The sequence below is a fragment of the Typopeltis vanoorti genome, chromosome 1 (assembly GCF_054136105.1).
Source record: "Typopeltis vanoorti isolate ZY-2024b chromosome 1, IOZ_Tvanoo_1.0, whole genome shotgun sequence".
NCBI lineage: Eukaryota > Metazoa > Arthropoda > Arachnida > Uropygi > Thelyphonidae > Typopeltis > Typopeltis vanoorti.
The window spans coordinates 20,526,671-20,552,214 of record NC_143549.1 but is presented as its reverse complement, the minus strand read 5'-3'; the positions used below and the strand labels follow the sequence as shown (position 1 = coordinate 20,552,214).

Below are 25,544 nucleotides of genomic sequence, written 5' to 3'. Positions count from 1 at the left end.
AATATGCTTGACTTCAGAATTACATACTTCACTTTATCTAATTAGATAATGGGAAAAAAAAAAACATTCGCATGAATGGTGATCTGAAGTTTAAGTCAGGCACTAATTTCATTAAAGAACAGGAGAACGCATAATCAACAGAATAGGTAATAAACAAAATGACATGTACATTCATTCAGGTCAGGATTGTTACACCCTGATAACTTAAGAATGTGAAATTTTCAGTTATCATGATAACAAGAGAAGAAATAATAAAAAAAAAAAACTGTATAGAGAACTAAGTAAGCAAGCTTGTTCCTAAGCAGATATCGTTAAGAGCCTTTGAAAGTAACGAATACAAAATATAAAAAGGAAGAAAAACATACTTGCATCCAAGTGACAAATATCGCTGAAATTGTTTGTTGAACTAAAAAAAAAGAAAAAAAAAAGAAGGGATATTTATTACAGTTGTGATGTGATAAAATAAGGTTAAGTAAAGCGAAGAAGATTAGTCATAGGAGTTTGTATGTGAGAGACTAGTTTTTACACTTGAAATAAGAGATTACAGATTCGAGTTAATTCTTAGAAAATTTTGCAAATGAGATTAATTTAGTGTAGATGACATACAGGTTAGCTTAAACAAACACCAAAGCTCAAGGTCATAATTCCCGAATTGAGACTTCGTCACGTATCAGTCGCGTTTTTCTGCCAAAACATGATGTTTTGGCAGAAAAACGCCAGTCTAATTGGTCAGTGAAATCGACTCCAGTAAAGGGGGGGGGGAAGAAATTTCTTCACGAGTCTTCGTATCGGTCTCACGCGGTTTTCCTGAGTGACGGGTTTGGAGTTTTCTCCGTTCGGCACAATAAGGAAACAAAGTGTGCGGGATTTCGATTCCGTGTTTCTATTGTAAGAAATGAGGGACGCCGTTTAGTTAAAAAGAAAGAAGATAATGTCAGTGTGTTTCATCGTCCAGTGATCGTAACGAGAGAAAGAAAATTCTATAAAGAAGTCAATGCCCACGTGGTGAATTTTACAGCCGTAGAATAGATGATCCTATGTATGTCCTTGATTGAAGAATGTAAGGCAAAGATTGTGAAAGCCCATCTCAGTGCCAAAAGAATGTAGGAGTGATCAGTTATAGAAGAGTTCGTCCTAGGAAGGTAAAATATCGGAAAAAGGTAGAGACCAGTGTAGAAGACCCAAGTCAAAAGGTATTGTGAAAATCTTGTGTCAATTCAAATCATATGTAACTGTAGTCATTTACTGAACAATTGAAAGGATTGTTGAGAATTATACTAGGACTTTAGTACATATCAAACTAGAATAAGAATGAGCTTGTTACTATTAATTAATACGTATTCATGTGCCTAGAGATTTATGCATGTACATTGCATTTTAATTAAGAAAGTTTTAAGGGTCAAAAGTATGTATTAGCTCAGCGAAAGGATAATTTTAATCCATATTGTCTTAGTGAAAGAATTAGAGTAACTGATTATATATGTCTTAGAAAATACAGAATTGTAGCGTGATCAGACCAGTAGAAGGTTAGACAAAGGATCAACTAGTTCTAGGATTATACATGTTTGTATGTATGGAATCTGTTATGGCGATATGATCATAATTCTCATGTAGGATCTTAACCTAATACTTGAGATTAGCTAGTAAAAATTTATATTGTATATTCTTAGTATTGAATTGAGTTTTATTTGCTAAAGAATGAATTGTACCATGTTTAAGAGTTCAATAAACTTTTGTTCATTGAAAATACAGTTGTCTGAGATTGCCGCTCAATGCACCACTTGTAACAATGTACGAACCTCATCACGCGGGGGGGGATTTTGTTAAGTCACGAGATAAAGGTCACGACTGCATATTAGTTTCGCATTCAGACATAATTTTGGTAATTGCTCCTTGTTTTTGAATTTTATATCTTAAACTAAATGTCCGGAAAGGCGCAGTATAAAATAAATATTTAGGGACACTAAGGGGAGAAGAAGCTTGAATATTTGTATTTGGGTGATATCTCATATATAGATAAGATTTGGATAAAGACAAATAGAGTTTCACATGTAAGGATAGTTGAAAGCCTAGTAATCATAAATTGGGACACAACAGGATACTAAGAAAACAAATTAAAAAGAAAAAACAAAAACTATTTAGAACACTTTTGCCAATAAAAGAAAAACGAACTATTTTAACAACACTTTTGACAGTTTTGTAATTTATAGTTGTAGCCTAAATTGTCAACATTTTTTTATAGAGATTCAAATACTCATTGCATGCTTGTAAGAATCCAATCTCTATTTGAATCTCTATTATAAATGCTAAAACTTCGAAATGATTGTTAATCTGTGTGTTATTAATTCAAGTTTTTAATATATTCAGATTACATATCAAAAATTTATTGAAATTGCAGTTTCGATGAACTTCGCAATCCCAGGCAAGATGATTCCGATGGAAAATTTGGATTCAATTGCTGCACTCTGCCGTAATTTATGCCTTTTACCACCCTACTTTGTAATTCGGATTTCACAAAGTGAATCCGAATGCAGTGTCACCGTGAAAATATTAAATTTGTTCTGTTAGCTTCGCGTCATAAACTTCATTCAACTCAAAAGAACGTCTTATGCAGAATTCTTCAACGCTTGCTTAGTTTAACTGTTTGTCCTCAATCTGTTCTTAAATCAGTTCGCTATTAAATCAATTAAAAGCATCGTGGAAGGCAATTTTTTTACCAAACTTTAATGAAATACTTAGGTTCTCATGAAAAATCTACTCTGCGTACCTTAGTCTAATAAAGGATGAGTTTCAAGTTCAGCGGAGAACTTTTTTTTTTTTTTGTCAATCTAAATTGAAATTGGATCTTAGAAAAAAAAATATTGTGTTTTCCGAAATATATTTATCTGCTGATTTCTTAAATATTTGAGAAAACCAGAAATAAGAATATCTATGATTTTGGTAATTATTTTCACATCTCCTTTTATGAATTGGTACTGCCACAGTCCTCTTAAAACTTATTTTTATGATGGTCTCGCACGCTAAAGGCTGGAAATATAAAACATATCAAAGAATGGATGGACTATGAATTTCCAAAAACGAATCGTTCTCCAGAAAACAAACAGGGAACTTTTGTTTTGGATACTTTATATGTTCAATTACGGCGGCAGTGGTGTGATATGATCCCAGCTGTTAAAATCATCTGCCACTATTATTCGACTTTGAAAATTCCAGACAGCCATGCTCCCTGAACTCTCCAGAAAAATTTCTCTAATTTAAGATAAACTTCTGCGTGGTGAATTGTTTACATTATGTGCGCATTACGGAAGCGAAATGATAAGCACTTACCTGTCTCATCCACTCCTTCTCTGACTGCGTGATCACTTCGCAGTAAGTATTGCCCATCATGGCGATCAGCATGTTGAGAAGTAAGATCGGAGTGAAGATCATGAAAGCAGTGAAAACGAACTGAGTCAGCATGAAGTTCTTGGTGGTCCGAAATTCTTCGTACTGAAAGAGATGAAATTAGAGTTGGCATCAGGATCCGTGCTCCACTACTCCCGGTTATTTAAGCCTTGAAACTGAAAGTGCTCATTACAGTAATTCGAATTATATGAACATATGCTATTCAGACTTTGATTTTAAAAAAATTATCAACACAGAAATTAATAGTAAATAATGTCACAGAAGTCACCAACAGTCTAAGATCAAAAATTAATAATAATACAAAACTACTTAAAAAGAGGAAGAATCCGGCGTACTTACGTTATAAGATCCGAGGGTCATGTGGAATAGACCCATCCATGTCTGCATATAACTGTTGAACCTCTTGCTGCTGTCAGCGGACTTGAACACAAAGAAAAAAGCTGCGCAATATAAAAGAAATCATTAAAAAAATACATATTTAAAATTTAAATCGTAATATTTAAAACTCAAAAACAAACATATTCTTTGTGCAATGTCCTCTGTATGAATACATGATAGCACATTAATACATATGAGTAAAAATACTATAAAAAAAAAAAAGAATAAGCGAGAGCAAACTGCAACATTTAAGAAAGCCATAGTTACGCAGGGTGATTATAATCGTTTGACCAAAAACACATCAATTTTGTTCACGTTCTGTTCTTCCGTTAGATTGAAGAAGTAATAAATTGAAGATATAAATTGATGAAGTAATGCGGCTTATTGAAATCATGGTGTCATCATAAGATAAATTGTGGTTTTAATAATAACTTAACAGAGTGTGAAACATATTTTTGCGTTCAAGTGAAAAAGCATAAGGCGAAAAGTGACAGGATTCTTAGCAGCGATTCGCCACTGTCCTCTATCATCATGGAAATGTTACAAAAAAGCGAGGTTGGAATTTTCGATTATTGTTGGGTGCTTGAATTAGTGCTGAGGAGTCTAATGATGAAACGACTGGATTGCGAGATCTCGAGTGATGTCAAGTTAGGTTGTTTGGGGGAGAAGAAAAACGCCTTCCAGTCTGAGACTAACTCAGTTCAGTTAAGAAAATCGTACCAAAATTCTTGAAGGAATGTACATAGCATGCTACCGCAGCACTAATTCAAGCACCCAACAATAATCGACAAACAACAAGGGAACGACTAAAGTATTATTGGCCATTATCACGTACGAAGAAACGTACTTAGCAGATATTTCAGCGCGACTACACAACCATCATCTTCTTCTTGAGAAAAATCTAGTGCAGGGATGGCCAATCTATGGCGCATGCGCTCAAATTATAATTATAATACTTATCACAATTATTATAATAAAAAGTAACATAATAAAAAATAAGGCAACGAAAAACCGATTTATAGAAAAAAAAGGCTAAAACTTAGTAATTATTTTTAGTGGTTTTATTGTTTTGCTCACATCTTTCGCACATTCACTTGTTTGATATTCTCAGGCGCCAAGCATTAGCAACAGCAGTGCGTCGCAGGGTTTTGTCAGTGAGTTTGCAATTGATATTCGTGCGCTACGGGGTTGTGCTTTGTTCGTCCTTTGTACTTTTGATTTTTGTACTTTTTTTTGAAAATTAAGCCTTGTTTTTACATTCTGCGCAAAAGAAAATGAGTCAAAGGAAAACAGAAGGTGACAGTATGCGTGAATTCAATGAATATTAAATATATCTATATTAACATATTTTTAGGGACCAGGGAGTTTTCAGGGTACAAGAGTTGTATGACGCATCTGAACTCGTATGTGAAAAAATTGGCGCATGGAATGTAAAATTTACTGAGACATTAATTTAATTTAATTTCCAAAATGGGGACCTCTCTCTCTCTCTCTCTCTCTCTCTCTGTCTTTCTGTCTGTCTGTCTCTCTCTCTCTCTCTCTGTCTTTCTGTCTGTCTGTCTCTCTCTCTCTCTCTCTCTCTCAAGTTGTGAATGTTAATAAACGAATAAAAATATTCGGAGATGTGTAAAAAATAATCCCATGGACTACGTATCAAGTTACTTTAAGTATGAACAATAGATGTAGCTATAATTATTCACCTTATCCTTTTCATCTTGATACGAATAAAGAGGCCGTTGTAACTTTCAAAATGAAATGTCCCTTTGCAAATCGGACACAATTCAAGAAAACTTAAGAAGAGAGAGAGGGAGAGAGTTCAGAAATGAAAACAAACTAGATGTTTGTTATTCAAAAAAAAAAAAAAACGGATCACTTTACTCTGCAGTATCAAAAGTGGTCTTCTGATACTGCAGAGTAGAGCATTACTCGCCCCAGAGTAAAACTTAAAAACAATCTAGAAAGGCGTATTAATGTGCTGTTTAGTAATATAGCAGATCACGAGGGAATGTTTTGTGTCTATTAACTGTATTTTATTCGGAAAATCGAGAGGGAAATAACAGTATATGTTAGAAGTGATTTTTAGAAGTGAGTTAGAAGTGATGTTTCCGACTCATATCGATTCTTTCTGATCAGCGTTGCGTCAAATAACCCATGAATATGAATTTGTGATATCAGCAAACAATGTAATGTAAATAGACAAACAGCAGTTTCCGGTTTGTCTCTTTCTAAGCTATTTCTCTTTCAGCTGAACTAGTCGCTGAATTAGTGAAACGACCCGATTATCACATTCAGAAGCATCCTGTCAAGCAGCTGTTCCATTTTATACGTGTTACTGGATTTCTTTTTCCTTTTGCATTGCTCTCCCTTATTTTCTTACAGCAAAGGCCTTCTAATGATTGTTATAAATAAAATATTATGATTTGGTTTCGATTTTTTAGCCAAGTTTTAGACAAATTAAAAATCATTCATTTAAAATATCAAAATATTTTTTTTCAGACTCACCTTGGGTGAATGCAAACATAAATATTACGTAGATTATGCTGAAGCGAAACATGTCACCAGCCAACATGCTGTAAATCATCGTGACAAAAGGACCAGTGAGCTTAACTGCCCTGCAAAGAGAGTGAAACACATTTGGTTAATTGATTAAGCTCAACATAAATGCTAATATTTGTTGACATATTTCCTTAGAGTATGTGCTCTTTAGAACTTTTTTTTATATAAAATCCAGATAATTTTTTAAAAAATTAGTGTTAATGTGTAATTCCTTGAATTTCTGATGTGTGCATTGAATATAAATCAAGTGCAATCAAAATTGGGTGAATCGTTGGTAATGTTAGTGAGGTTCCAGTGCCGTATAACACGATTTATAATTTTTTTTTATTAAAGGAGGTGAAAACAATTTACGAAAAACCATAACAATCTGTGGACTAACTCAAACAGCGTAGATTGAAAGAACTAAAAATCGAAAAAGGATTTGTAAAAGGGAAGTGGCATTTACATTGGATTTTCATATTCCGATTATTATCAGAATACTGTATTTTGAGTATTATATACTATCAGAATACAGGGTGTTTCAAAGAGAATGACCCGATTTCAAATAATTATATTTAATAATGAAAATGTGGTACAGTTACAAAAAATAAATCACCAAGTGTGTAGCAAGGCCTAAAGTTTCACTCACCACAATTGCAAATGCTGAATGTGCCCTCCACCTGCTGCACGGACAACATCAAGCCGATAGCTGAATTCATCCCAAACGCGTCTGAGAGTGTCTTCTGTCACAGAATTTACTGTAGCCGTGATTCTGGTTCTGAGCTCATCCAAGTCAGCGGGGAATGGAGGAACATCACAGTCTTTTACGTATCCCCATAAAAGGAAGTCACAAGGTGTGATGTCTGGAGATCTTGGAGGCCAAGAGTGCAGTGCCAAGTCGTGAGGTCCCGTGCATCCAATCCAACGCTGAAGCAATGTTTCCTTTAGAAACCGACGAACTTGGAGGTTCTAATGTGGCGGTGCTCCGTCTTGCTGAAAAAAGTAATCTTCAGATTCTTCATTCAGCTTGGAAGTAGCCAGTCCTGCATCATTTCAAGATAGGAGTTTCCCATAACAGTGTTTTCCTCAAAAAAGAAAGGGCCATAGACCTTTCTAACAGAAACCGCGCAAAAAACATTAATTTTTGGTGAATCACGTTCATGTTGTACAATTTCATGTGGATTCTCAAGTCCCCATATGCGAACATTGTGGCGCGAAACTTGCTTAGATGAAAGGTTGCTTCATCACTAAAAATCAACCTTTGTAGGAAGGTGTCGTCCTCCATGTCCTCTAACAGATTAGCACAAAAATCTGTTTGTTATTTTTGTCACCTACACGAAGAGCTTGCACCAGTTGCAATCTGTATGGCTTCATAAGCAAACATCGTCGTAACACACACCAAACAGTCACACGAGGGATGGTAAGTTCTCAGCTAGCACAACGAGTGGACTTGCGCGGTCTTCGCTGAAAAGCCTCTTGAATTCGCTGCACATTCCCCTCTGAGGTGCGTGGTCTCCAGGAGCCTTTCCCTTACATAAACACCCTGTTTCTTGAAATTGTCGATTCCAACGACGAATGTTTTTGTACAGTAGTGGATCAATTCCGAAACGTCGTCTAAACGCACGCTGCACCGTAATCACGGACTTAGTCTTGCTAAATTAGAGAACACAAAACCCCTTCTGTTGACTAGACACCATCTTCTCATTAACTAAGTGTAACGACTATTTGGGCGCTAGCATCTAGCATCTAGCGGTCGTCATATCAAACTCGGGTCCAAGGCCGTTCACATGGTGCAAGTCGCATTCATTTGTGGTCCGTGGTTGCAGAGATATGCAATTTTCAAATTGGGACATTCTTTTTGAAACACCCTGTATAATAGCGCACACACGCACGCACGCACGCACGCACACACGCACACACGCACACACACACACACACACACACACACACACACACACACACACACACACACACACACACACACACACACACACACACACACACACACACACACACACACACACACACACACACACACACACACACACACACACACGAGCTCCTTTGTGTATAGGTTGTGCAGTAACTGAGCATGCTAACGCATAGTTTTGCAAGCAGATATGCTGATATGTATATGGACATTTCATAGCATGAGGAAACAAGCCATAAATCACTGCGTCACCTCAGTCGCTCCAGTGTTTTGATGAATGAAAACAAGTTTTCTTTTTTTTCTTTTTAAGTGTCCTGATGTCAAGAATTAATGAACAATGTACGTGCGTTAAACTTGCCAAAAAACTCCCATAGAAACTTACCAAATGCTTAAAAGAGATCTCGGGGGATAATATTAAAGGCATTATCCCCCAGATCTCTTTTAAGCATTCCCCGAAATTTCAAAGACATTCGAGTAGCTCAGATGGTTTAAAGATTATTTGATGATCGCCCCTCGCTATGGACGACATCGATATCCCGCACCTATGATTTCGTGGCTCGTATCCGCGAAAAGGTCATCTACAATCGACAAATTACTGTTCGAGAGCTAGCCTGTGAAACAGAATTCGCAGTTGGATTCTGCCACCAAATTATGAAGGAAGATTTGGAAATGAGGAGGATTACTGAAATCTGTGCCGAAACATTTCACTTAGGACCGAAAGGATCATCGAGTTAGCTCAAAAATCTCGTTTCTCAAGATCCAAATCAGGATTCGTCAGGAGCATAGGCACAGGCGATGATCAGTGGGCTTACGGCTACAACCAGCAGTAGAGAGAGACGAAGGTTCAGTCATCTCATTCTGCCAGCTCATTCAGCTCTTTCAACTTGTAAGTTTCTTGCTGAAAAGAACATCATAGTCGTATCGTCTCATTCACTCTATTTACTTGATTTGGTCCCCTTGTGACCTCTTTTTATTCCCTAAGCTAAAATCTGGACATAGATGACGAAGGTTTCAAGACCTAAATGCAATTAAACAGAATATAACAAAAACCATTCCTTTATAACACTTCCAGGGATGCTCCCAAAAGAGGGAATATCCTCGGCATATTGTATTATTATCCTTATCATTATTATTATTATTCGACACCTCCAGGGAATCCAAAGACTCATCGAGGGAGGGCACCTACTCTACAACTCTCTCTCTCCACCACTCAATCCTCCTACTACAACGAACCGCAATGCCATCTACCTCTCACCACCATCACTAGTATTGAGGACAGAAGGAGAATATTTCAAACTGGATATGTTCTCACAGCTCATAATATTTTGCGTATGTTTTAAATAAATTATGTCCGGAAATTTTTTGAAACAGGCCTCGTATAATTATTTAAAATTATATATTTAAATTCATTTTAATCGTAAAAACTCATTCATACCCTGCAAAAAATATGAGGAAGAACCAGGATCCTGGAAGGGCGAATGCTAAAAGGAAGTCTTCAGTTTTACGATCCTCTAATATTCGGCAAGGAATACAGGCCAGGATGAGGAAGCTGGAGAGGAGGAATATTGTTTTTGCAGGACTACTCGTCTGAAAAAATAAATGGAGATTTGCTGAATATTAAATTACAATAACAGCCATTAAATTAAGCACATTTTATTATCCAGATTACTGTTACAACGAAAATTTTTATTGAGTAATTTATTTCATATAATCATGAGAAACATGTCTTCCTGTTTGATTAAAAATCCTAAATGCGTGGATTAGCAATCCACGCTTTAAGCATCCTTCTTGGACTCAACTACTACTACTACTACCTTTTTAAAAATATTTTATTAGGTCTCAGATAAATTACATACATACATACAGCATATAGAGCAATATACAGCACATATGATTTACCTATGATTACATATTTACAACAGATCTGTTCTTTCTTTCTTTCTTTTTTTTTGTAACAATGAAATTCGTACAAATTTTCTTCTTTTTTTCTGTATAATGTATTAATAACATTATTTAAATTATTTAAATTAAGGGGATATTAAATCCCACATTGTTTTAAAACGAATAAGAAACTCAAAGATTGGAATTAGAGAGTTTCTTAGCTTATTAGCTCTTTATATTTAAGTAACTTAATGGTTGCACCTGTTTGGAAACTCGTATAGCAGAGTATAAGTTCTTTTCGCTATACACTTTGGAATTAATTTGGTCTAGCTACTCACTGATGAGGCCTCAAAAAAGGTCACTACCCAGACCTGAAACCGGTCTGGGTAGTGACCTCCCACCATAAAGAAAATAGAATAGCGATCAGAACTTTACCACCTTTGCTACGAGTTGTCCGGTATTGTACTACGTACTGGGGTCACTTGCATTAGCTCACGCTAGTGATCGCCGATTCTTTATAGTTTACTATATTCGGCATGAAACTCTCTGATTCCAATCTTTGAGTTTCTTATTCGGTTTTAAAACAATGTGGGATTTAATATCCCCTTAATTTAAATAATGTTTACATCGCCGAAATGAAGCCTGTTGGCTCTTTATATTTTAGTATTAATAACAGTTACTGCAGTTGATAATTTATAGTTGAGGTTGAATGACATTGCATTTTTACAGCGTTTATGCAATAACAATGAGTTATATATATTTATTATTTTTGATTTAATGTATTTACGTGTTGAAACTACTCCACTTAAGTGTAATACATGGATATATATTTTTTCTTCATTTTTTTTTTGTTGATCTTGGTTGAGATGTAATTTCTCAGCTTTCATCCTCGAAGCTTTTTTATTAGGCTTATCTGAGAATGACACTGGTTAGTTATTATTTATTGGTTTAATTGCTGTGTTACTGGAAGTAGACTGATGTTTCATAGGTCTGATATTCACTACAGCCGTACGTTGAGAAATTCACCCCCCCCCACACGATAATTTGGAATGTCATGGTGTGTCGCTGAACTGGAAAATCTGAATATATTGTGTTTCATTAAGTTTGTATAGTGTTAGGGTACGTGTTTCTTTTTCATAGTATGTCCTTAGGGCTCTTTTCAGGCTATTGTAGTTTGTAAGGTTCCTGTATTCGAAATATTGTTTATTTAGCATGGAATGTAGAAGATTCTTGTGACTTTTCCGTTGTTATTATTATATTTATATGTGATATAGACTAATTAGTTGTCTGAGGTCTTGTTATGCGGTATGCATTTCTGGCCATCCTGTAGTTGGCATCGAAATAATGTTTTAGCAAAGCTGCATAGTGTTTTGCTGTTAGTATTTTTGTATTCTGACATTGCAGTGTATATAAAGTCGATAGTGTCTCTTTGTTCCCAAAAGTTCAGTTTTATCATTTTGTACTGTAATGACATTAATCTATATGGTTTTTAGTGTGCACAGAACGCATACGTTGTTATAGCGTATCTTAGTATATTTTGGCATAGTGCTATGTGTATTAATGTTTTCAGTCGTGTGGGAACTACGTGTTTTAACCTATACAGTTTGCAGTTATTGTTCGGAGTTTGTTTTGTAGATGGTTTATGTGGCTATTCCAGTTCATATCTGCATTGAAGTAAATTCCAAGGTATCGTAGTGTCTTAAACCTGAGTGATTGTAATGGTTTTACTGTTTCTGTGTGTTTTTTATGTTTTTTAATAATAATAATAATAATAATAATAATAATAATAATAATAATAATAATAATAATAATAATAATCTTATTATTTTAATGATTATATAATATTTTATTTTATATCCATAGCAATAAGTCACATCTGAAAGAACAAAAAATATATACCATAACTTACAATTATAAGAAGAGCGTGCAAATAAAACAAAGAGGTGGGGGGGGGGGAGAACCAAAGCAGAAGAACGTCAGTTTTTCATAGTTTGTTTACGTCTCTTATAAGACGCCTTATAGTCACGCCCGTACCTCATACGGTTTTGGTGGTGAAGTCTCTGATGGAAGAAATGGTGGGACCAAAGATAGTAGGAATTAGTTGGAACATCCCAAACTGAAATCTACAGAATTATTATTCTGAGAAGAGGTACGCTGTTTCCTTGACCAAACAGGCCTGGGGTGAAGAATGCGTTCTAATGTAAAATATTCACTTAAATCAATGTTTCCCAACGTTTTTTGGATCATGCCCCACCTCAACGCCTCAAAGATTTTGATGCCTCCCCTCCAGCATAATAGTCAGCCAAGTTCTGAAAAAGTATAATATAAACTTTAAATAAAAAAAGGAACATTCTTCAATGAATACAAATTTTATATTACACTTTGTATATTATAAAACATAAATCGAACTGAAATCGGGAAAATAAAATCCAAGTTAATGCGATCCTTGAGCTTTATGTCTGCTACAAAGACTTTTTATTTGAGGTAGTAATTTGGTCAATTTCAGTCTCAAATCCCCACGTAATATCCAGATGATTTTTTTTTCAGTAGCAAGCCACTTACAGCACCAAAGTCACATTCATCTAAATATGACGACGGGAAGGGCAACAGTTTTTTTTTTTTTTGCAAAACTAGCTGAATATCGGTATTTCGTCTCTCTCTCGTCAGAAAGCCATGCCATTGTTCCTTTTATGTTAAATAAATTTATAATACACTCATCATTTTGCTTTTCTGAGAGTTCTTCTTGATACTATATTTATGTGGACTGCTGTACTAGTGATGTAAGCTTTTTTTCTCGGAAAGTCAGGGTTGCAACATCGACAATTTCGCCGACAATGGTGAGTTTTTCGAGTATATCGGTGATGAGGTGACGAATGCAACGCCATTTTTTAGTTGTCCACCAAAATATTCAAATCCCCCCCTGTGGGGAGTATCCCCATGTTGGGAAACACTGACTTATATGAAATATTGTGAACTAGCAGAAACAAATATGCACCAATACCTCACTCTCTTAAGTTAAATTTGAATCGTAAAATTAAGCAAAACAAAAATCATACCTGCAGTACTTACTAATCCTCTTCGTGCCTCATGGCACATAAGGCCGAGATATCAGTTTCTTTCTTCCAGACACCCCTGCCCTGAGCCACCCGTTCGGTTTCTTTCCAGCCAGGAAGTCTTCTTTCCTTTTCAGCCAAGTTAATTTAGGCCCTCCCTCTTTTTCGTTTTCCTTCCGGCATGCGTTTTCTGTCAAAGCCACTTTAGGAATCTCTCTACTGTCCGTTCTCCGTATGTGTCCAATCCATTTCCATCTCCGTTTTTTTTATTTCATCGGCGATGCTTTTTTTTTTTTTTTTTTTTGCACAGTCAGCTTATATAAGTCATTATTCGTTATATATTGGGGCCAAAATATGTTTAATATTTTACTCAGGCATTTGGTTTAAAAATGATTTAATTTAGCTTCCTGTTTTTTGGTCAGCTTCCTGTCTGATCCACATAATAATCAATAAGTATGCCAAAAAACAGCTCTAGGTTTATCTCTCTCTCTATATTAAAATTATATTTTTTTACTTAATATTTTATTGTTATATGCTTCAAAGTAGCCCAGATACGTTTGGCCAGAATATCTATATCCTAGTTATTAACATAAGGGTAGAATGATCACGAGGTAGAAAGTCCTACCAGGTAGAATGATACTGAAGTAAGGATAGAAACCCTACCTGAATATCATTTTGGTCAGATCAGAGTTAGGTTTATTTATTATCTTCACAAGCGGGCTAGTCAAAACGGCTTCTCAAACATAGTTTGGAGACTGCTGAGTTAAGTTAGGATGGTGAGCTTCTAGAACGATTTTCATTTCTTCCCCTCTTCAAAATTGAAAGCAGAAGTGAATCAATTATCTTTATGTTGGCTAATTAGTTTGCAGCATTCATAAACAGCAGTTTCTCACGGTGCATTCGATCATAGGAGATCAATCTTGAATTTAATTCAGTCATGACAGCAACAGAACGAATCTGCTGAATTAAAAAGAGGGTAGAAGGAGGAGGAGAAGAAGAAGAAGAATGAGGCAAGAACACAACCCAAAATTAAGGGGTCTCAGACGAGGAGGGAATTAGGGAACACGAATGTAAAATAAGTACTTAAACGTATATAATTTTCAGTAAATATCAATGTGCATAACTCGTAAATGGTTGTGCAGTAACTTAAACCGCAACTGCATAATAAAATTATCACATTCTTTATCGTTACCAGACATACGGACTAAGAGAAAGAAGAAGGATAATGCTCATGAAAGTTGCACAGTTGTATTCCACTTGTGAACGTCCAATAGTAGCATCACCAGTCATTTTCGTTAAGTATTACTTTTGTAAAAGCAATTAAGTATTATTCTAACAGAATCTTCTCCAGTATCAGCTAAGATAAATTACTGGCACAGTTTCAAATTGATGTGAATGGAAGAGTAAGAAAAGAAAGAGCAGGAAGTATGTCTGAAGAAAGCTTAATTATTATTCAAATTAAGCGAATATCGAATCCAACATTATTTCAAAGCCGAGTAGAGAGAAACTATAAGAGTTTCGTGCCGAATATATAGAAACTATAAACGTTTTGGCGGATCCAAGCGTAAGCAAACCTTTCATGACAGGGGCAACTCGTAATAAAGGTGGAGTAAACTCTGATTTAAGTATCCTTAGTATTTCCCATAATGTAAAACACACATCCTAGCGGACATGTATGATGTTATACATTATGTGGGGTCACCACCCAGACCGGTTTCGATCTTTGTTTAGGTCTCGTCAGTGGGAGCCAGACCCAGATGTAAATACTCAGGTTGAAGTGATGCAGAACTTATATTTTACCACACGAGTTGCCAAAAAAGTGTCACATCACATTATTATTATGATCTAAAAGTACTTCTACTGAATAGACTACTCACCACATTAATAAGGAAGCCCATGAAGCCTTGAGAAAGGATTTCTTTGATTTGTTCGACAACAGCGAAACTTATACAGCCCAGGCACACAGTGATCTCTGCGCAGTAACGACACTAAGGGTTGAACATAGCAATTATTATTTTGTTTCTTGTACAATAGAATTATTTACATATTGCGAATTGCGTAATCATGCAACTTTAATGAACTCCAGAAAAACAGAATCTATAGTCTAAACGGCTTCCAACAGTTTCTAACAGCGCTTTCAACAAGAACTTTGTACAATTATTCACTTAAAGTAAAAACACATTCATATTAAAATATTTAAAAAAAAAACACCCAAAGTAAACGCATTTAATTAACAATTTATAATAAAGTAAACATTTCAGTTTGTCTCTTTCTCTCTCTCTCTCTCTCTCTCTCTCTCTCTCTCTCACACACACACACACATATATATATATATCCACGCGCGCACGCGCGCGTATATTACCACTTGAAAAATAATTGTAGGATTTTTATACTATAGTACTATCTGCTATCTCTTGCACTGTTCCAAATACTTATTGTATATTGTATTGTATTTCATCTGTACTACTTCCCCAGTGTTAATAAATTTCCATTTCAATTAAAAAAACTTTAACTAGATTTTTCTGTAGCAGTATGGTAATGAATCTGTCTTAATTTCTTGCTGTGTAAGTGCAAACTTTCAGGTGGTACTAAACTAATATTGTTTTGTTGCTTTGAGATGACTTTCTGTAAGGTGTAATGTGTCTTTAACAGTAAGAAAAAAATGCTAAGTATTTTTTTTTGGTAGGTTGAAAGTTAGTTTAGATGCTTTCTGAATCCTAACTCAGAAGCAAAGACACTAATCTGTTGATTTCATGTGAAATTAAGTTTATCATTTTGGATCACAGTTTAGTTTAGGATCACGTTATGTTTCTAGGAAGGTGGTGTACAGATTTCTAAGAAAAGATAGCCCACTCAATGTGAGGTTACCATAAACTAAAATAGAGTGTAGTCAGGCATGATGAGAATATCAAGAAAGATTCAAGATTGTCAGAAATTCAGTGTCTGTGTTTTACCAAATTGTATAAATGCTGTTGGTGCATGTGTTAGTAAGCATTTTGTGAGAAAGTTTCCAAGGCTGGAAACAAGGAACTTTCCATGGCTGTTGTGTTTGTTTTATTCTGTGTTTTTGGATAGTGTTAAATGAAAGGACCGCAGATAACTCAAAACTCTCCAGAATGTTAATTTTAACGTTTACTGTTATTATTTTATCTTTTGACAAATGAAGAATAATATCATCACCACACTTAAAAGATCCCACGACAAATTATAGAAACATTTTCTCCTTGCACCTGCCATATTTTCCAAAACATTCATCACATTTAAGAGAGTGTATCATCACCATTATTATTATTATGACACCTCCAGGGAGTCCAAAGACTCATGAAGGAAGACATCCACTCCACAACTTTCCGTCTCCACCAGTCAACCACCAACTTCAACTAACCGCCACTACACCAACGCCATCTACCGCCGACCACCACTACTAGTATTACCACAGACAATCACAAACATCCATGTCCACGGCGGGATTCGAACCCGCAACCTTGTGGCTGGAGAGCGGATACACTAACCACTCGGCCAACCAGGGCGATAGTTTTATTATTATTTATCATAACTTATCATGACTTAGTATTTATCATAATAAGTATTATCTGCAATCACAGCAGGCTTTCTAACGGTGTACTGCACAATCACAGCAACTTCGCATGCGGAACGTGAGTAAGTGCTTGTAAGTAGCAGCCTAATGAATTCTGTCTTCTTTGAGAGAAATGGCTAATGCACGAAATAAAGGATGCACTCATTCTTCATGTACGAAGAGAGGAATGCGCACTCTTCTCCACTTTTCGGTAAGGTTATGAGGTCTGTCTGATGAGTTTCTTTTATCAGTTTTCCATGTTTTAAAATTGCCTAGCAACAGCTGATCTTCGATGCTGTATATTGCAGCCGAAAGAATGGATTAATAACTAACATGACAGCTGATGATAACACTGTTGCTTGAAGTCGGCTAACGTTAAACCTCGATTCCACGCACGTTATTGTATTTATCATTTATTTACTTATAAAAGTTCTCCAAATAAGTAGAGATCTGGTGATGCATTTCTCCTGGTTTTCTTTCTTTCTTTATTTTTATTATTTTATTTTTCTTAAATCAAACATACTAAACTTTTCAAATAGGCCGTTTCCAGTTTAGAGCCACTCAAACTGAAGCCAATTAAACCGTCTCCGATCGTTTTACTGTTCACTCATTTTCATGGCTTTCTATAGGCTACGTAAGTTATCCGTGTCAAATAATTATAATTATCGAGTATGGATAATACTTTGAGATAATATCAGGGAAATCTATCCCGTTTATTGTAATTAATTCTGTTAATTCATTTTAACAGCTCTAAAAGACTGGAGAGTGTTTAGTTAAATTACGGAATGTTGAATGTATATTCTGCTGCAACTAGAAAAGTAAAATGTGACGCTGTTGTTGATCAGAAAGGTAGCTATTCCTGAGCGAGGCTCTCCCTTAATCCAATTAAACATGTCGTCGGTACTTACTATAGACTGACTGTCCGTGGGACCAATCAATTTTTGTCTTCCTCCTGGCCGTAGGAAAACTGCAATACTGAGAGATAATAAGTGGAAGAGCACAACACTCAGCCGCTTGAGAAAGTAATTCTGAAATAAAAAAAAAAGACACGTTAGATGAAAACAGAATTTACATGCAGTGTTCATGTAGTTAACGCAAATCATCCCCTGAATCGAATAATGCGAAACGTGAAAATCACATTTTATTGTCGCTTGCAAAGTGGTTCTCTTATCACGTTTTTATAACGATTGGATATGTTATTAATTAAAATTAAATAAAATGGCTTTGGAGGAAAATTGTACGTAGGAAGTTAGTAATGACGCAAGTTTTTCATGTAGTAGTATATCCTGTACACCCCTTGAGGATAGATGTCAGGAATTTGATGATGGTGATGATAAAATGGTTTAATATGTTTTTAAATATATTTCACAATATATAGCCATAATTTTAGGCTCTTGTCGAAAACCACTCCCAGATCCCGCATTTCCACCATTTATATACTCTGCATACCATATTTGCTTAATAAATTTTACAACCTCACACTTTGCTACATTGAACTTACAACCTCACTCATTTACACAATCAGTCAGTGTATTGAAGTCTTTTGCAAACCCACAGCATCCGCTATACTCCTCATGGTTCTCCCAACTTTGCACATCTGCAAACAACTCAACTAGTAATAACGAACAAAGTGCAATCCTAGATGCTAAATATTACTTGAAGGTTATGAAGCATGGATGTATTCATGTAAAATGGTGCAATATCATCTTGTCGCAGTGACATCATGATATTCTCACTATTCACCAAGAGGTTTTGTTGATCGGAAAGTTTGTTTAATTGTTGCGTTGTTATATGAGAAGATATTTTGAACTCGAAATCGATAAATATTCAAATCGAGAGTATACGTTACAATTAGTTCAGGACTTTATTTAAAGTACTGTTATAATTATGGATACCTTAACATGTTTTCATATTATCAGAGCATGCTCCAAACCCACGCCACTGAATGAAGTCTAAGATCTATTCATGATTGAAAATTTCAGTAATGGGTTCCTCATTTCGGGTTATATTGAACTTTTCGCAACTTTCTGTATATGATTCGGTCTCAGATAATCCGTAATATTCCGGTTTGTATATTCATGGGAAGTGGGGTGGGGGATGTGTATGAAACATTACATGTATAATCTAGTTAATGGACATTTCGTGAACAGCGTCATTCTATGTCACGAGGTGAAACTGAAAAGTAGTTTTCAAAGCAATTTGACCAAATATCATACATTTAACACGAGTATAATATACCCTGGCAAATGTCTTCCACTTTTCTTCCATAAGACGCTGGATAACGCCGCCGTCTAACATGTCCAAATGCTCAGTTGTCTTTCCGTTTAGAATAATGATTAAGGCAGAATTCCAGTCTGAAAATAGAAGTAGAATATATCAAACCAGTTGTTCTTTTAGTGCTAATTATTATTATTATTATTATTATTATTATTATTATTATTATTATTGTTAATTTAAAAGTGTCACAAAGTAACTCTTCTTGTCATGCTGAAGACAGTGATATATAATTCATCGAAATCGGCCAAGTGAAACCCAAATTTTGAGTGTGCTGAAAATTGATCAGAGTTCACCGTGGTCACTAACGAGCATAGAATAAAGGACGTCGCCATCTTTACAGTTGTCCAAGGGAAGAAAGGTGAGCCACGAAGTGCAACAAGTGCCTGAAGGAATTATCGTCCGACGGAAGTCATATAACCTGCAGGAAATGCCTTAGGAATCTTCACTTTATATGTTCCGGTTCTCTCAGAAACAACATGGCAACGCAATTCCAATGCTAAGCGAGAGGAATGGAAATGCCTATACCGCAGAGAGAGAAGAAAGAAACGCCGCCACCCACGACGCAACTGATTAGGCCGGAGACAGAATCGGAGGATGAATTGAACAGACAAAAAAATACCGGTGAGTCTTATAATTTGAGTTCAGTAAATTTATTACTAGAAAAAGGTTTAGAAAATATAAAAGCCAGCTTGATAGATCTTGTCCAAGAACTATTTGATAAACAGAATAAAGAAATAACAAAAAAATTAGCGAATATGAAGAGTTTGTTCAATTTAATAATTCAAAAGTCGAAGAAGTCTTACAAACGGTAAAAGACATTAAAACCAGCATTAACGCATTGCTTGCCAGGCAGCACAAATTGATAAAAGACACATCTGAACTCCGTCAAGAATTTAATTCCCTGAAACTACAATACGAAGTTTTAAACCAACAACAACATAAAGAAGACCTTGTCATAAACGGTCTTCCAGAAACCGAATCCACAGAAAATCTCAGAGACGTAGTTTTAAAGTTAGGCCACGCAATTGACATCCCCCTAGAGCATAATAATATTCAGACCATAAATCGGATTCCCAGGAAGAACAAAAAACAAGGCTTACCACGACCCGCACCAGTAATAATCCGTCTGACAAGCAAGGCTACAAGAGACAATCTCATAAAATCCAGCATACTAAAAAAACCAGTAGTCAAGGATTTAAATGCATCGCAAGACAATACGCCAATCTTTCTATCTGAGTATTTAACACCTTTCAATCAGAATCTTTTGAACCAAGCAAGAAAAGAAAAAAACAGAAAAAAAGTATCAATTTTTATGGATCAAAGACGGCAAAGTATTCTTGAAAAAGTCACAGACTTCAAAGTCTATACAAATAAAAAGCTCGGATGATATAGATAGGTTGCCAGAGTGAAACAAAAGACTCCAACTTAGTTCAATAAGAAGATCTCAACACAACAAAAATGAATGTGAACCATCAGATCGATGTAATTACATCAGAATAAATCCGTAATTGTACTTTCGAATCGCTTGATGCATATAAACAACACAGAGCACAAGCGAGAGGTCTTTCAACCTTGCATATTAACATCAGAAGCATCCGAAAACATTGGTTATTGTTACAGGCTTATCTGAGGAAATACACTGATATTATTGATATATTGATACCAACTGAAGTATCCATAACTAATGACGAAGCGACTGCTTTCCAAATTCCAGGCTTCCAACAACATAGATCATGCCGCCAAACAGAAAGAGGAGATGGAACATTAATACTTATCGAACAGAAAAATTAACAGCAAAAGAAACTGCATATCAGTTTGAGCATGCTGAAACCCTTCGCCTCGAAATCACTAATACCACCAATAGACAGCATCCCATAATACTAAATGCTATTTACAGGCCACCAAGCCTAAACATGATAAAATTCTTGCACGAACTCAATTGCTGGCTTTCACGCCAAGAAATATGCTCAACCGAATACCTAATGATAATTGGCGACATAAACATAAATATTGCAAACGAAAACCAGAACAACACTGTACAATACCTAGACACGCTATCCATGTATAATCTAATACCAACTATAACATCATGTACTAGAGAAGAAATATTCGGAAATATTATCACGCCTCCTGTCTAGATCATATAAACGTCCGAGCACCACCAAACAGTTACACTGCATCAGTCATAAAGTGCAAAGTAGCAGACCATTAATTCACCGCTCTAAACCTGCACACCAAGACAATATCCATGCAATGTCCCACAGAAGAAAAGCGGCAGAAAACAATAATAGACGAAGAAATAGTCAATCATGAAATAAGAAAAATAGACTGGGAACACTTGGCATTAGATTCAGCAGATATCTTATACAACAACATTAAACTCACACTAGAGGAAATATATAGGAAAGCTACAAAGAAAGTCAGAATTCGTTTAAAAACAACACAAAATCCTTGGATAACACAAAACTTAATCCTAGAAATACATAGAAAGGACACTTTATGGAGAGAATTAAAGCGATATCCAAATAACACAGCTTTAAAAACTGAATATAAGATAACAAGGAATCGCCTTACAACACAAATCAGAAATGCAAAAAGAAGCTACTAAGAGACAAACTAACTTCTGCACAAAACAGTATGAAACAAACCTGGCATCTGATCAATGAGACTGATTTTGTTCCCAACACCACCGCCTCCGAAACCATAAAACACAGCTTCATGAAAGACGCAAAACCTATCCAACAACTAGCAAATGACTTTAACCAATACTTTGCAGACTCCGTCCAAGAACTGCACAGAAATATTCCCCCAATCACAAAACGTGACCCTCCACTTGGACCACAATCAAAACAGACATTATGGTTCCCAACCATAAAAGAAGCAGAACTTCTCTCTGCAATATATCAAATCAAACCAAACCAAGTCCCAGGAATTGATGGTATCAGACCTAAAGATATAAAGCAACATGCAACTAGTTTAAGTCTCATCCTACTAAAATTAATAAATAAAATATTTAAAACAGGACAGATACCAAGTATGCTAAAGACCGCCATAATCACACCCATATACAAACATGAAAAAAGAAATTTAATCAGAAATTACAGACCCATAGCAACATTACCAATTATCAATTACGGAGCGGATCATACTGAAGAAACTCATAGCATACACAGAGACTTTTCATATTATCCCCAAAACACAATATGCTTTTCAGAAAAATAAGGGAACAACATCTCTCTTGGAAGACTTTACAGACGTAATTAATACCTGATTATATGAAGAGCCAAAGACTTCAGTTCGGCGACATGAACTTATTTAAGTTAAGGGATATTATATCCCATATTGTTTCTTAGCCGAATAAGAAACTCAAAGAGTTTCATGCCGAATATAGTAGAAACTATATAAAGTTCGGCGATCCAAGCGTAAGCAAATACCTGGATAGTGCAGCACCTGATCCATTAAGGTAGTGCAAGCTGAGGCAACTCATAGAAAGGGTGGAGCAAGCTCTGATCACTATTCTTGGTATTTACCCATAATGTGAACTTAGCTCCTAGGAGCTGTATTATTGTTCAACATTATGAGAGAGGGTCACTACCCAGACCGGTTTACCTTTTTTGAGGTCTCATCAGTGAGTAGGTAGACCTAGTTAATACCAAGTTTGTAGCGAACAGAACTTACATCCCTTTTATTATGTTGATGTTTTATGATGATTATAATGCTGAACAATAATACAGCTCCTAGGAGCTAAGTTCACATTATGTGTAAATACCAAGAATAGTGATCGGAGTTTGCCCTACCCTTTCTATGAGTTGCCTCAGCTTGCACTACCTTAATGGATCAGGTGCTGCACTATCCAGGTATTTGCTGACGCTTGGATCGCCGAACTTTATATAGTTTCTACTATATTCGGCATGAAAGTCTTTGAGTTTCTTATTCGGCTAAGAAACAATATGGGATATAATATCCCTTAACTTAAAAAAGTAATTAATACCGTCTTAGACAAAAACCACGGCGCTTGGCCGCACGAAGGAAGACTTGATTTCGAGTCTAGTCGGCGACTAGAGGAAATTTTTCTGAGCCTTTTTTCGACCGGTTCCCGAGTTAGTCGATCTCTGGCAAGCGGGTTTTTCCTCCCGGAAACTCGGGTTTTTCGTCCTGTAAACTCAAGAAAATCGACCGTAGAACCCACATTATTTCAGACATTAAATATATTGTGTGAGAGTTAGGGACCACGAGATGGCGGCACGTTTGAGCCGTCTCTCTTCACTGTGTACCGCTTAATTAGTGATAGCCTTGGGCCATCTATCTCTGATTGGTACCAGTGGAGATTGAACTGTCCACTGGTACCAATTGCCCAGTCAGTCTCCAAAAGTTAGATAAGGCTAAATGGCCTCGTTTACTCCCGTATACGGGAATAAAAAGGCGTTAGCTGATATTTTTTTTTTTTAGACAAAAACAAAATTGCATAGTAGTCTTTATTGATCTAACTAAAGCATTCGATACACTCACACATCACACCTTGTTAGAAAAGCTGAGGCATATTGGAATAGACGGGCCTCTTCACAGGTGGTTTACAAACTACCTTCAAAATAGAAAGCACATCACACGTATCGGGTCAAATCGGAGCAGAAAGCTAACAGTAACCTGTGGAGTACCACAGAGAGCTGTACTCTATCCCAACTCGATTCAACATTTACACGCACGATATTAATCAGCTACCACTCAAAGGTAAGATATTCCAATACGCAGACGATACAGCTATAATATCCATCCATAATAACGCAAGCAAAGTATAGCTCAAACAAATATGCAACGTGAAATAAATCTGATCATAGACTGGCTCACCAAAATCTCCATACACCTAAACTCAGATAAGACAAACTTAATGATATTCAGAAATCCACTGACTAGACCAGTTGTTAACAAATATATAACCATCCAACATCCACTTTCCAACATAAAAAACACACAGAACAGCAAAACCACTACAATTACTCAGGTTGAAACAATACGATACTTGGAATTTACTTTGATGCAGATATGAACTGGAATAGCCACATAAACCATCTACACAACAAACTCCGAACAATAACTGGCAAACTCTACAGGTCAAAAGACATAGTTCCCATACGCCTAAAAACACTAATATACAAAGCACTATGCCAAAATATACTAAGATACGCTATAACAACGTATGCTTTCTGTGCACCCTACAAATTAAATAGATTAATGTCGCTACAGTACAAAATGATAAAAACTGATCTTTTGGGAACAAAGAGAAAATAACGACCTTATATACATTGCAATATCAGAACACAAAATACTGACAGCAAAACATTTATGTCACTATGCAGCCTTGCTAAAACATTATTTCGATGCCAACTACAGGACAGTCAGAAATACATACCGTATAAGAAGACCTCAGACTACTAATTATATCACATGTAAATACAATAATCACTACGGAAAGGCCATGCGAAACTTCTACATTCCAGACATGATAAACAAATTACCTTTTGAATACAGAAACCTTAAAAACTACAATAGCCTGAAAAGAGCTCTAAGGACATACTACGAACAAGAAACACGCACCCAAAATACCATACAAACTTAATGAAACACAATACATTCTTTCAGGCTTCCAGTTCAGCGACGCATCAATATCTTCCAAGTTATTCTCTGTGTGTGTGTGTGTGTGCGCGTGCGTGCGTGCGTGCGTGCGTGCGTGTGCGCGAATTTCTTAATCATAGATTTCGTAGCTTTCCAACACAGCAATAAATAAATGATAAATAATAACCAACTGGTGTCATCCTCAGATAATCTTACATATAAGCTTCAAGGATGAAAGCAGAAAAATTAGTTCTCATCCAAGACAAACAAAAAAAAGTATGTATCATATGTAACCAAATGCATGTAAAGTACGTATCACATGTAAACGAATGTATGTAATGAATGTTTATATGTAAACAAATGTAAGTAATGTATCATATGTAATCAAATGTATGTAATGTATGTAATAGCTGTAACAAAAGTATGCAATATTGAGTGATTATATCCATTGATATTGTATATATAGAGTGTAAAATTGCAAAGAAACATCTGTAATAATCATCATTATGAATATTATAAGAATACACGTTGTAAACAGTTATTATTATTATTATTATTTAAAAAAACTTTATGTACGAGAAAGTATTTGTTATGCATAATTGTGTTCATATAATGTATGTAATTTATCTGAGAAATAATAAAAAAATATAAAATAAATTATTATTATTATTATTATTATTATTATTATTATTATTATTATTATTATTATTATTATTATTATTATCACTAACTGGCTAACCTAAAACGGCATATATATAAACCGTTGAAAAACAAAGCTAATGATATTCAAAAACCCCCAAACCCTACCCATAGAAACTAAATACATGTATCTCACTATCCAACATCCATCTCTTATACACAAAGCATTAATCCTAAAAACACAACCACCACACAGGTG

The 25,544-nt window shown here is 35.6% G+C and overlaps 1 protein-coding gene across 1 annotated transcript in view; it reads right to left on the bottom strand.

The window, feature by feature from the left end:
* The window catches only part of LOC150109821 (uncharacterized), a 185,953-nt gene that overhangs the window by 22,030 nt on the left and 138,379 nt on the right, over window positions 1-25,544 (bottom strand). The window contains exons 8-14 of the mRNA XM_090414049.1: window positions 18,998-19,113; window positions 17,668-17,787; window positions 15,060-15,170; window positions 9,684-9,835; window positions 6,286-6,395; window positions 3,745-3,845; window positions 3,328-3,489 (exon numbers count right to left, since the gene is read on the bottom strand). Of these exons, the coding sequence (XP_090270175.1) occupies window positions 3,328-3,489; window positions 3,745-3,845; window positions 6,286-6,395; window positions 9,684-9,835; window positions 15,060-15,170; window positions 17,668-17,787; window positions 18,998-19,113 (872 nt within the window). The remainder of the gene's footprint in view (window positions 1-3,327; window positions 3,490-3,744; window positions 3,846-6,285; window positions 6,396-9,683; window positions 9,836-15,059; window positions 15,171-17,667; window positions 17,788-18,997; window positions 19,114-25,544) is intronic.